At 59.8% G+C, this 13,024-nt stretch overlaps 1 protein-coding gene across 4 annotated transcripts in view; it reads right to left on the bottom strand.

Annotated features, from left to right (window-relative positions):
• Positions 1-13,024, bottom strand: part of SDK2 (sidekick cell adhesion molecule 2) — a 264,644-nt gene that overhangs the window by 14,829 nt on the left and 236,791 nt on the right. For 3 of the 4 annotated variants that reach the window (XM_032617354.1, XM_032617351.1, XM_032617352.1), the window contains 6 exons: positions 12,048-12,185; positions 9,708-9,869; positions 6,957-7,082; positions 2,538-2,702; positions 1,117-1,257; positions 718-856 (listed from right to left, as the gene is read on the bottom strand). In XM_032617354.1, coding sequence (XP_032473245.1) covers positions 718-856; positions 1,117-1,257; positions 2,538-2,702; positions 6,957-7,082; positions 9,708-9,869; positions 12,048-12,185 — 871 coding nt within the window. The remainder of the gene's footprint in view (positions 1-717; positions 857-1,116; positions 1,258-2,537; positions 2,703-6,956; positions 7,083-9,707; positions 9,870-12,047; positions 12,186-13,024) is intronic. The other variant, XM_032617353.1, reaches the window with a different exon arrangement.

The following is a 13,024-nucleotide window of genomic DNA, read 5'->3' as shown; positions in this document are numbered from 1 at the left end:
ACACTGCCGGGTCAACCAGGTGAGGCTCACACGAGCCAAAGCAGCCGCCCCTGCCCTTGGACACAGGCAGCCTGGCCCGCCGCAGCGAGTGGGGCTAGGAGGGGCCTGGGGCTGGAGAGGTGTCAGGAGGAGACAGGAGCTGGACAGCCTAGACCTTCCCTGGTTGGCTGCTCTCAAGATGCTGCCCTTTGAGGATGACGCTGAGCCTGTGGACTTGGGGGGCCGGTGGGAGAAAACTGTCTACAACTACAGCAGGTATGAGTAGGTACCCGGGGGAGAGGGCGTCCACACTGCGATGGCCCTCTCCTTCCGGAAGGAGGACGAGTTAAGGTATAAGCAGGCATGGGGGGACTCCTGCCTGGCCCACCTTCGCTGGGCGCATCTCGCCTTTAGGGCCAGTAACTATCGCAGCTTCAGGCCTGTACTAGAAGCAGCTGGCCCCACCCAGCAGTCGGTGGTTTGCAGAATTGTGCAAATGATTTGTATTCTGCTGTGTTTGGCACAAACTCTCTGTACCCACCTCCTTGTGACCTTCTCCCCAGCCCCTGTGGAGCTGCCTGGGCCCGCCTCTGTCTTCCTCGTGACCATTCCCAGTGGATGCCGCTCCACGACAGGGCCCTGCCTGCTCTGCGGCCCTCCCAGGAGTCCCCCAGTCCCTCGGCACAGCTGGCCCCCAAGCCTCCATCCCCCGGTCCCCCACGCAGACAGCCCCACTACCTGGTATACAGGCCGTTCTTTCGGCAGAAGGAGTTCTTGACTGAGAGCCGCCGGTTATTGAGTTCTAGGGCAGGAAAACTGCTTTCGTCCAAGCTCATCATCTCCCCATGGCCCAGGGCACCAGACTTGGGATTGGTCCCTGGGAAGGAAGAGGGTGGGGATCGACATCCATCGCTCACTCCATCCCTGTAGACCAGGTGGCCTCCCCGCCTCCCCCACGGCTGGGCTCTCCCCCTTCTCTTGTTATAATAGGAGATGGAGATTGCTCGTAGGCTGCCGCCGCCCCTCCCCCCATCAGAGCAAGTGCATTTCCAGGAGAGGGAAGACCCCGCCCTTGCCAAAAGGGAGGGAGCCACGTGAGGGTCCCCACCCAGCCAGCAGGGCTCGGTGCCAGCTCACCTGAGTCTGTCTTCTTGGCATACTTCTTGCTCTGGCCTCGGATGATGAGCACAAAGACCAGAAGCAGGATGAAGATGAGGCCGACGAGCGCGATGACCACCAAGAACCACCACTCCTCGTAGAAGGGGTTGGCTTTCTGGGCTGCAGCATGGAGTGGGTGTCAGGTCCAGGACCGCTCAGCTCCGTCCTGCCTCCAAACCTCCTGCTCCAGCTGGGACCCTACCACCTGCTCTCACACTTCACGGGTAGTTGGGTCTGTGCCCTCTGAATGAGGCAGAACCTAAGGTCGGTGGGGACGGTTTCATCTCAAGGGCCAGCTCTGACCAATCAGTAAAGCACTGCCCGGAGGGCTGTTTTGAGAAAAGTTCTGAGGTCGGTTCTAGACTCCCTAGGAAAGAGTGCTGGGATTGATTAGTGATGTCTGCTAAAGACACAGGAGGGAGGACTTGCAGCGTGCTTGCTATCTTTCCTTCCTTATTTTTCCTTGCCACCCGTGGCCCAGGGGCTACCCTGACAGACAGACACCAATGTGGTTGGAAAGGCGATTGCCTGGCCTGTGACGGGCCTGGGAGAGTTTCTCCCAAGGTTCAGTTGTGACAGAAATCTTTTTCTGGTAGCAGAAGGGAGCTGGGAGGGTGGACATGAGTGGGTCTTCGGAAAGCCTCCTCCAGGGAGACTCCCCTTCTTCCAAAGCCCCCAGTACTGTGCTCCCTGCACCCGGCCGGTACTAATCCATGCTGCTGCCTGACGGGGGCTGGCTCTTCTGTTTCATCTTGAAGTGCTTACTTCCCATGATTTGTTTCTATCAGGGCAAGGGTGAAACTTGCCTGGTGAGTAGACATTTTGAGTTATAGTCCTGCCTCGAGGGAAGAGGCCTCGGTATTAAAAGTGGTTAGTGGTTAGATTTGGGGTCATGGGTTTCGATACTGGCATCCTCTGTGAGCTCGGCGACAATGGGAAGAGAAAGGCAAGGAGGCAGGGGAGGGATGGAGTCCTGCCCCATCGGGGAGCTGCTTGCTCAGGCCTGTGCTTCACAGGCTGCTGGCTCTGTTTTGGGGGGAGGTTTCCACGGAAACACGCAGTTTATGGCCTGGTCCCCTTGAATCTCCTGGGTGACAAAGCTCAGGGAGACTCTCATCTTGGTTCCGCTGATTCATCCTCAAGCCCCCTGGGCCCCCTGCGCAGGGCTTCTGGAGTCCTTGAAAAGGAACCCAAAAGACCCCTGGCCCCCAGCTCCTTCCAGAGTCGAAGGCTGACTCAGGCCCTGGCCCAGGGCTCTCTGCTTTAGAGAACTGAAGCGGTCCCCACCCCAGTCTTCTGGGGCTGCTACCTCTCCTCCTTCATCCCTGCCCCAGACTCCGCCACAAGGCTCTTCAGTGGGGCGCCCTCACCGCTCACCCCTCACCCGCAGGCCACAGTACCTGGCACAGACTGGGAGGGGCTGCTGGGGGTGCCAAAGCCGTAGTCGTTGACAGCGATGACCCGGAAGTCATAGCTCACGCCTGGCTTGAGGATGTCCATGCTGAACGTGTAGGACGTCACCTCCTTGGGGATGTCTTTGATGAGGATGTCCCAGAGCCCCTCGTCTGCAGGGAAACAGAGAGGGAGGTGCCGTGAGGAGGGGCCCTGCCTGACCCTAACTGGTGCTCTGATGCTGGGGCCTTTTGGGTCTGCCCCTTCGACACTGAATCTCCCGTGCATGGCACCTACTAGGTCCTCAGGAGACATTTTAAAAAATGTATCTGACCTTTTTATTCTTTCTTTCTCTCTCTCTATCTGTCTAGGCTGCACCGCACAGCTTGCGGGATCTTAGTTCCCTGACCAGGGATTGAATCCAGGCCCCGGCAGTGAGGGCGCTGAGTCCTAACCACTGGACTGCCAGGGAACTCCCTCTTTTTAATTTAAATGTCCGTAAAACATTAAAAAATGTATAATAAAAAATGTATAATAGGCAGAAACTCCTTTAACACCCAACCCAATATCACCATGCAGAGAAGGAGCCTCACCGTTCCAGCCATTTGTGCAGAAGAAGAAATCTACAGCTCCGTTTCCCTGTCAGTAAAGCGTGCCGCTCAGATGCTTTTAAGAGGCTGCCTGATGTGGTATCATGGGGGCAGGCCTTCCTTTACTTAACCAGGCCCCTATTTTTCTGATCCCCCTTCCTTTTCAAGACACCCACAGTAGTGGCATCGGACAAAAAGAACAGGACTTTTTTTTTTTTTTTTTTTTTTGCGGTACGCGGGCCTCTTACTGTTGTGGCCTCTCCCGTTGCGGAGCACAGGCTCCGGACGCGCTGGTTCAGCAGCCATGGCTCATGGGCCCAGCCGCTCCGCGGTATGTGGGATCTTCCCAGACCAGGGCACGAACCCATGTCCCCTGCATCGGCAGGCGGACTCTCAACCACTGCGCCACCAGGGAAGCCCAGAACAGGACTTTCTAACAATCGCTGTAGGAGGGACGGGGGTTGCCTGTGAGGTTCTGGTCAAGTTGCCTGGATGTGATGGGGCTCCGTTTGGGAGCGGAGATCTGAGGAGAATGAGGGACCAGTGAGAGCTGGAGGGGACTCCGTCCGCTCTCCCCCTACACCCCCATTCTTTGAGCTCCTGACTTAACCTGCAGGCCTGTCCCCCTTTGTCTGTGGCTCTCTGGGCCTTGTCCTCTTGGGCCATCATTCATTTCCACCTGCTTCAAAAGGAATGAGCGTGCTGCCCATGCAAGAGAAGAGGCCAGCAGCATCCTCCAGGGCCCAGTGGCATCCTCCACAGATGCTCTGTGTGGGGCCCATGGGGCTGGCCTGGCTTGGGGAAGAGGGTGAGTCCTGCTTGCGTGAGTGCGGGGCCGATTCAGCAACCAAAGTGTCAAGCCACTTGGGCCCTGGGCGGGACCCGTTTTCACATGGACCAAGGGCCCAGGGGTCTCGGAAGGGCCTTGGTGGGCTGAGTGCCCAGGTCTTCAACCTGAGCAGCTGCCGCTGGCCTGGACCAGCTCCCACAGCACGTCCTCCGCTCCACCGGCTTCACTGTCCTTCCTTGTCTGCTTCTCAAGTCCTTGGTGTAAGAGCTGTCTTTCTGGCCCACAGGCTGCTCCCAGCTCGGCCATTCCCCGGGGTGGATGGATTTTGTTTGTTTCCTTCCCCACACTATTTTTTACAGATCCAGCCAAGTCAGGAATCCCGGTGGAGTGGCCGTAACTCCATCATCATTTCTGAATGTTGGACCAGGAGTGTGGTGGCACCTGTGGAGGCCACCTTCCTGCCGTCCCGTCTGGGTCCCTCTGCTTGAAAGGCGGCCCGTCTGCGTTCTGCTCTCCTTAGAAGGCTCCAGGGTCCTCACCTTCCCTCTTAATGATTTGTTTTTCTGTGCCTGCCTCATACACATCACATCTTTTTGTTGACTATCTCTCTTCCTCCTGCTAGGCTGTGAAATTCCTCCAGGGCAGGGATCGTGCCAAATCTGTCTTTGTAGCCCAGCACCCAGCACAGGCATACTTGAAGTGTTTTTGAATCAGTGGGTGCAAACCTTTCTTCCCTGGCCTTTTCATAGCATCATGAAACACAGGCCCCAATTTCAGTACTGCAGGCCCCGAAATACAAGTATTGGGGTGCAAATCCATTTTCCTCCTGTGACTTTGAATTCTCTCATTCACCCTCGATGACAGGCACGGTGGTGATACCAATGACGATGACCAAACAGCGACACTCACTCCTTATCAAGCATCCTGGTTCCAAGGGCTTTACTGGCAGCAACGGTGAGAAGGAAAAACACTTGTACCCACGTTACAGATGTGGAAACCAAGGCTTGGAGACAGCTGAGCTCATCCTCCCAAGGTCACGGTGGCAGCGCTGGTGCTTCAGCCTTGAGATGCCTGATTCGTCCCAGCGCTGAACGCCCTCCCTGTGCCCAGGACGGCGCTGACCACCATGACCGTGTCCAGGTGGGCTCGGCCAGGACCCCGCTGCCTCCCAGAAGCTGGGGGCTCCGGCCTGCTGTCTGACCCTCCTTGTTCCTCCCCACACAGGAGCAAAGGGTGGAGCCGGGGCGACGGGGCCAGGCCAGAAGCTGAGGGAGTATTGTGCTGTGTCTCTGGCCTATAGCCCTGGGAGTTGGCCCGAAAGAATCCCTCCCTGGTCTGCAGCGTCTGGCTTCTCATGTTTAGTTGGTTCTGCCCAGGAGGGAGCACAGGCGATGCCGGCAGAGCCAAGGACGCAAGCGATTCCATCCCGAAGAGGATGTACAGCCGGGGGGAGAGGCACGGCATTCCTCTCGTGTTCCCGTCACCAGCTCTCGGGTACCACCCCGAATCCCCGCCCTTCAGGGGGTCCCGGCTTGATCCTTCCTCTGACACTCAGTCCTTGACCCCAAGTGTGTGCGCCGAGTCGCGGCCCCCAAACCTGGAACACCAGGTCCCCTGCCGGGCCTCCCAGGGAACGCTGGAAAATCCACAGGGCTGAAGTCCAGCGCCAACATTCCAGAGCCTGGCGCCCCGGCAGGCCAACTTGGATGGGAGAAACAGGCACAGGCCCTGGTTGAGAGAAGCACGCGGAGGTCTCCCAGCCAAGTCAGCAGCTGGCCCTGGAGGGCCAGGGAGGGACCATCTGGAGAGGGGAGGGCGCCAAGGCTGCGTATATCTTCCGGCTACACGTTGGATCTGAGGTGCTGGATGTAATAGCTATCTGTGACTGCAGTTATTAGTCCAAGATTAAGGCAATGGCAGGGTGGGAGCGCCTTCCTGGAACCGCTGGAATGAACTATTTGCTATAGAGATGTTCAGCGCTCAGCCACCCCGCGGTATTAACCACGTCGCTGGGATGTGTCAGCACCCCATTAGAAGTATTAGCTACTGAGATGCTGGCTTCCCACTCTGATTAGTATTTGCTATCCGTGCTGGACCAACACAGTCTTTTTGTTTGTTTCTCAACCTCAATTACCTAATCACAGATCCACGGAATACAGAGAACAAGCCTCCAGCCTGAGTTGACTCTGGCACTTCTGATTAACTCAGAAACCTAGCAACAGAGGGAGCTGGCCGCGGCCGGGAGCTCCTGGGGGTAAGGGGAGCTCCTGGGGGTAAGGGGAGCCAGAAAAGCAGGAGCAGGTGTCACCTCGACTGTGAAACAGGAGCTCGGAGGACAGCCCCCTGCAGCGACTTATCAACCGCTCATCTCCTGATGGCTTTGGAAGTTCTTGTGATTCGATTTCAGGCTTGAGAGGAGAGGCTGAGACATTATAGGAACTGCAGTGACAGCCATGATAGCGGCGATGGGCCTCAAAGAGGCAGCTGGGGCTCCGGGGGACAGCCAGCCTCCTCGTGGGGCACTCGTCAGTGGGGTCGTGTGGAGGACATGGGTGTTTAGCAGATGGGAGCCCAAATCTTTGTTCTCCGGCTTCTTTTTTTTTTTTTTTTTTGCGGTACGCGGGCCTCTCACTGTTGTGGCCTCTCGCGTTGCGGAGCACAGGCTCCGGACGCGCAGGCTCAGCGGCCATGGCTCACGGGCCCAGCCGCTCCGCGGCATGTGGGTTCCTCCCTGACCGGGGCACGAACCCGCATCCCCTGCATCGGCAGGTGGACTCTCAACCACTGCGCCACCAGGGAAGCCCTGTTCTCTGGCTTCTTGGATGACCCTTACATGAGTCGGTCCTCACCTGGTGATTATAGCTGTTCTCCGGGGCCTCCTGGGTTTCCCTTAACTAAGGATGCAAGTCCCGTTTCCCACTCGTCACAGGGCCACCTCTAGCTTCACCTGGGGGAGCACAAGCCCCTTCTCACGCGACGACATCAGTGCCCCAAGTGGAGGCACTCTGTTCCCGAGGGCAAGCCGGCTCAGCCCGGGCGGGACATACCTGAAGGTCTGGCTTCTATGATGTAGCGGGTGATGGGGCCTTTGCCGGGGTCTCCGCTGGACCAGTGGATGGCAATGGCCGAGCTGTACCTCACGATGATGGGCACTCCGGGCGGCCCGGGGGCACCTGTGAACGGCACACAGTGGGTGAGAGGATGCATGGGAGCCAGAACAGGCGCCCAGCCTGTCTTCCTGAGCTCCCGCAGGAGGCGCTGGACGTCAAAACCAACCTCGGCCAGGGGCTCCAGAAACCTGTGCGTGCCGAGGCCCAAGGAGTGCCTCTTGGCCAGGCCTGCTGGATCTGACTTATTCTCTGCCAGGTCACCCAGAGCCCCTGCACTCCAGGAGAGGTATATGTGACGATGCCAGAAAGGTTCCCAGCTGCATTTGCTTTAAGGCTAGGCCAGAGAGGAGGCCAGGGCTGCAGGAGGATCTGGAACTTTTGCGTCCAACAGGAAGAAGAACCTGGCCCCACTGCTGGCTCTGTTAAGTCGGCCACGCGGGCTACTGGCCCCAGGGACCAGAGCAGGAGACAGATGTTCGCCTCCGTAGTGAGAGGAGTGAGCCCGTGCTATCTGCTAAGAGTCCTGTACCCCTTCTTCCCTGGGGTGCCCTGCAGCACCAGCTCCCACTGCTCCCAGGGCCCCTGTCTGCTGTTCCCCACGACATCTGGAGCCCTGTACCCCCAGGGCCTGGCACACAGTAGGTGCTTCCTAGGTGCTTATGGGACGAGGGAGTGAGCCAGGGAGCGAGGGGGTGGGTGACCGGCTGGCCCGGTGGCCCCTGTGGACGCCTGCGGGGAAAGGAGCTGAGAGCCCAGCTTCAGACTGAAGATCCTCCGGGCCTGTAAAGGCTTGCAGCCGGACAGCAGGCCAGAGACTCACTACCAGAGCGTGGTGGCCCATTGCCCAGCCCATGTCCAGCACCGCCCGTGACCTCAGAGGGCCTCACTGCCTTCCTTCCTGTCCCCCTTCCTCCCCTAACGAGCATCCTGCCCACGCACAGGGCAAAGGCGGCTGAGAGATGGAGGCCGTGGGACACAGCCCGAGGGAGATGTGAAGGGCGGGGCAGGGGCCCTTGGGACCCTGAGTTCTCATTCCGCACAGGACAGCCCTCGGGGCTGAGAGGAGCTGTCATCTCCTCCTGGACTAGAAACTTCCAGCATTTCCAGCATTGCCCAGCCTGGAGGGAGAAGGACACCCAGCTGCAATCCGCCCTTGCTGACCCCTCCTCCTCTGGATGGGCGCAGCTCAGTGCTTTCTCAGAGGCCCCTCCCCCCAGCTCTGTACCGCCCCCCTCTGGATCCCCCCCCGCCCTGGGTCACTTCAAGCGTCCCGTCTGGTTAGAACCCCCTGTCCTCCAGGCGGCCCTCTCCTGTCCCCATGCCACCGCTCTGTCCTTCTTGTTCCTGCCGGCTAGCTTCCTGCTTTTGTCTCCCAAGGAAGCCAAGCTGGCTCAGGTGAGAGGTGCTGGGGGGATGCGGGGGAGGCTGGGGGCAGGGGGAGGGCAGAGGCGGGGCAGGGGGCAGCTCCCTGGCAATCTTCCCCCTGCAGCACTGCAGGCTTTGTTCCAACAGAGCCCAGGGGCCAGAGGGCTTTTCTGCAGAATAAGGGGCAGGGAACAGAAAGTGCCCAGGAAGAGAAAGTGAAGGGGGGCCGCCTTGAACTAGCCCCTGGGCAAACCCGCCAGGCAGGTGAGGCAGCCTCCGCAGGCCCAGCTCTCCCGGCAGGCGGGCAGCGGCTCTCCCAGCCCTGGTTCTCCCAGCCCCAGGCTGAGCTGGGGCCTCCTCCACTCCCGGCTGATGGGCGGGGAAGACGGGGAGGAGGGATTTCAGGGGGAGTCTGCGGTGGGCTGTGTACTTTCTCCGAGGGGGAAGTTCAGAGTGGCTGGGAGGTGGATTCTATGTTTGGGACACACTGCACGGGTGACAGAGACGCTGCGGAACTAAGCCTCAACCTCAAGTTGCCCTGAAGAATTCCCCCAGCCTGACAATGACCCCAAGAGGCATCGCAAAACCCAAACCAAGCCACTCTTTCCTCCCTGGTCCCCGGTACTCCCCTCCCTCCCCTCCCCTCCCCCCAGGCCCAGTGCACAGGGCCTGGCCTGTAACTGCCTGGCTCCTTTCTTGCCCTGCCCCCAACCCTGCCCCTCTGTCTAGGAAGGATGCAGCCAGCAGGTGCCCCCGGCCCTGCCCAGTGTCATCTTCCCAAGCCTGAAGACCCCCAGAGCGTGGGTTCTCACAGTGGGTAGCAAAGAGCTACCTCAGCTCTCGTTCAAATGCACATTCCCAGGGTGGCTGCACAGAGATGCTGAACTTCCTGGGACCCAGAAATCTGTACTTATCACAGGAACCCCGGGGGATCTGACATCAGTGGCACCTTGAGAAACACTCCATAGTCCGGCCGGCCTTCCCTCACACCTGGACACCCACCCCTTCCCATCCTGCTCCACCACAGCTTCAGAATTCTGCAGACGCCGGTCTGTATTCCCATGCAGCCATCTGAATGGATGACTTCACCCCCATGGAGTCTTCTGGAATCTCCCCCTTTACATGCCCCCCCTCCTCCTCCCTTCCTCCCCCGAGGCCCACCCCCTACAACCCCAGGGGCCCACGTGCTCCACCAGAGACCCCGTCTTGCTCAACTCTGCACCCCCGGGCTCCAGCATGGCTCTGGGCACCCCCTTCCGACTCGGGGGGCTGAACACCGTGTATGGAGACAGCAGCCCCCGCGTCCGCCCAAGGCTCCCCTACCTTCTCCGGGGCCCGTGGTGACATTGGCTTCGATCTCGGGCCCGTAGGTGAAGGTCTTGGCTCTGATACGGAACCTGTAGGTCATCCCCTCCGCCAGGTCCTTCACCTTCAGCCACAGAGGGCTGCTGCCCTTCACATCCACTGTCACGATCTTACTGACTCCTGGAGGAGGGGGGGACACACCGCATGTAGGGCCGGGGGAGGCCATGGGGGAGGAGCTGGCCAGGGGCTGCACCCCCTTGGAGTCAGGCTGGGACAAGCACCCTTGGCCACACAGAGTGTTTTCCAGACTGCTCTCAGAACACAGCCCGCGGGCTGTTCTCAAGAATATATATGTACTGCCTACCTGCCTGCCTGCCTGTCTGTCTGTTGACTGAAAACCCAGAGGGTCCTTCAGCATCTGGAGGGAAAAAACAACTCACCATCTCGCTTAACTTAACCATTGTACGCCAAACATATTTCACCCCCTGTTTTTGGTCCCCCGCGTTCCATCCCACAGAATTCAAACCCCAAGGATCACCTTCTGGCGAGTGCTTCTGTAAAGACACCACCGTCCAGAGCTGGAGGGGGCACCGGTGCAGCTGCCCCTAGAGCCCAGGACAACCTCCTTCCTCCTGTGGCAGCGAGAGCCAGGAGCCCACACCCGGCCCTCCACCAGCTGAGCCCGCCAGGCTCTTCAGGGCAAAAGTGAGGGTGCTACAGCAGTCCAAATCTTGGCAACTAGAGGGGAGGCTGGATGGCTTCCAGGAGGTGAGAGTTTGCGCGCCATGACTCCCAAGTCAAAATCCTCCCGACCGCCAGCCTCCCCAGGACCGGGTTTCCTCTCTCACGCACACCAACCAGCCGGCCACCCCCAGGAGACAGGCTTTGTGGCCAGCAGGCTGGGCTCAGACCCCAGAGCTGCCTAGGGGGTCTCTGAGCATGTCTCCTACCCTGGCTTCGCGTTATTCTACTGACTGAGGGTATCAATGGCGTCTTAGGCCAGGTGTTATGAGATTAAATAAAATAACAGAGGGGCTTCCTGAAGGAGCGGTGTACCCGTGCGGTCACGTGGTGATGTGCCCTGGGACCCGGAACAGCAGCCCTGGGTACCTGGCCCCTCGACTTTTCTGAGCAAACCCTTCATTGGCCTGGGCCTCGGTTTTCCCTACAGAGAAGCAGGGGTTGCTGCATCCTCGCGGGGCCTGTTTGCTGGACTGAGGAACAGACAGGCAAAGTGACCATGCCTCGCCAGGTGTGGGTCCCCTGGTGCCACCGCAACAAGAGCCGTGTGTCCCCCTGCGTCCCGTCCCCGTGACCTCTGTCCTCTCCACCCTTCCGTGGGAGAGATGGCCCCTTTCCTGTGTCCTGCACCTGACCACCCCTCTTCCTGGGGCCCAGCTCCCCCTCGGGACCTCCAGACCCGGTGAACTGCTGGCACGCAGGTTGGGCCGGGAAGACTGAGGGCCATTGTTCCCTCGGCTGACCCAGAACTGCTGAGCCGCCTCGGCTCCCAGGGCTCCGCCCCTTGTTCTGGTCAGGCTCCACTGTCGGGGAGGGGTGACCCCAGAAGCGGTCACCTCTAGCCACCAGGGTGCCACCTGGTAGGCCAGCCATACCCCTAAGGCCTCACTGGGCTCTGGAACCGGACATAGGCCACCTTCCTGCCTTTCTAAGCAAACAGCAGTAATCTTGGCCGAGGCGGGGCAGCAGGTGGAGGGGCCCAGGAGTGGGGCAGGGTCCCGACGGGTGGGGGCTCTGGATGGATGGGGCGGGGCTGCGGGGAGGGCACTGAGGAACAGGGCTCAGGGCAAGCGGGAGGGAGGGAGGCTAGTTGCCGAGCAACAGGCTTGAGCTGACGTTCCCAGAGGGCAGCAGGGCCGCAGTGATTCCCGGACTTGTGCACCTTTCGGGGAGAGGTTCCAAGGCTCTTATCAGATTCTCAGAGGGGTTCCTGACCCCACGAAAGGCAGAGAAGAACTAACCCGGAGGAGGGCTGAGCCCCTAAGGTTGGCGGTCACACGTAGGACGGGACCATCGGGGGATGGCCCATCTCTATTATCCATCTCGGGATACTGTATTTTGCCCAGGGGTCCTTCCACTCCTCCCCACTTCCATCCACTGAAGGGGAGAATGTATTTTAAAGTTCTCTCCCAGGACTCAGTAGGCTGGGGCTACTGTTGCAATTTTGCCTCCAACTTGCCACTCTTTCACCTTGGCGATGCCCTGGCCTGTCCTGTCGGGGTCTCAGTCTCCCGTTTGTAAGAGGGGAGGGGTTCATGGCTCTGCGTGGTGATCACGGAGGGGACCTGTGTAGAGGGTGGGTTTGGGGAGCCCCGCGGGAGGGAGGGCCCCACTCACCGTCCACGGGGGTGCAGGGCTCGTACACCAGCCGGTAGCCCTCCAGGACACCATTGGGGAACTGTGGAGCCTCCCAGGACACGTTCACTGAGGTGGTGGTCAGCTCACTGAACTTGACGGAGCTGGGAGCACTGGGGGCTGGGGGGGAGACAGCAGAGGGGCTTTGTTTCCTCCTTCCTGGAGGTTCAAAGCCCTGGGTTTGGTTCCAAGGAACCAGCAGGGGCGTTTGGGCCCGGGAAGAAGCAGAAAGCAGGGCTTCATGCCAGAGAGGGTGGGAGGGGTCACTAGAGGTCACTGGACCCCCTTCCCTCCCCCGCTGAGGTCATCAGCATTCTTTCCAACATCAGAGTCCAAGTACTGGGAGAAAAGCGGACTTTCTTTTCCCTAAAGTTGGAGAACGCAGGCTTCCTCTTGCTAAGTGGCCCTGAGCCCTGGCTGAGAGCGCAGGACACGCCTGGACTGTACCCCCGGGGTCACTGCGGGGCCGGGCGATGCCTTGGCTTCCCTGGTGGAGGAGGTTGGGGGGTGCCTGGGCCTCAGAGCATCAGGTGGGCCCTAAAGAACCTGCCAGAACTGTCACGGACGTGGACTTTCTCCTGCTCCTGGGGCCCCGGGGATGACTGCCGAGAGACACCACACCACAGGAGCGTTCAACGCTCTGGAAGAGAAGCTTTCTTGGCCCAAGAATCCCAGAGTGACCCCAGAAACATCGGAGTGGGGGAGAGGTCGGAGGGGGAGGACAGAGAGGAAGGGAAGGGAACATCAACCATGCAGCGTCCCGAGCTGGCTCCAGCGGGACGACCAGGCTATTATTGTCCGGAGCTGCCCGCCCACGGAGCCGGAGCTAATCTGGGCCGGCTTCCGCTCCAGCCCCGGGAGGCAGCGTCAGGGAGCTGTCTTTGAAGGACAGAGGCCAGCTCTGGAGGCCCTTCCTGCCTCCCCTCTGTTAGAGGGACGTGAGACAGAACACTTTGTCC

This window comes from Phocoena sinus, chromosome 20, assembly GCF_008692025.1.
Source record: "Phocoena sinus isolate mPhoSin1 chromosome 20, mPhoSin1.pri, whole genome shotgun sequence".
NCBI classification, from domain to species: Eukaryota; Metazoa; Chordata; class Mammalia; order Artiodactyla; family Phocoenidae; genus Phocoena; species Phocoena sinus.
The sequence above is the reverse complement of the archived record's forward strand: the minus strand, read 5'-3'. Positions and strand labels throughout refer to the sequence as shown.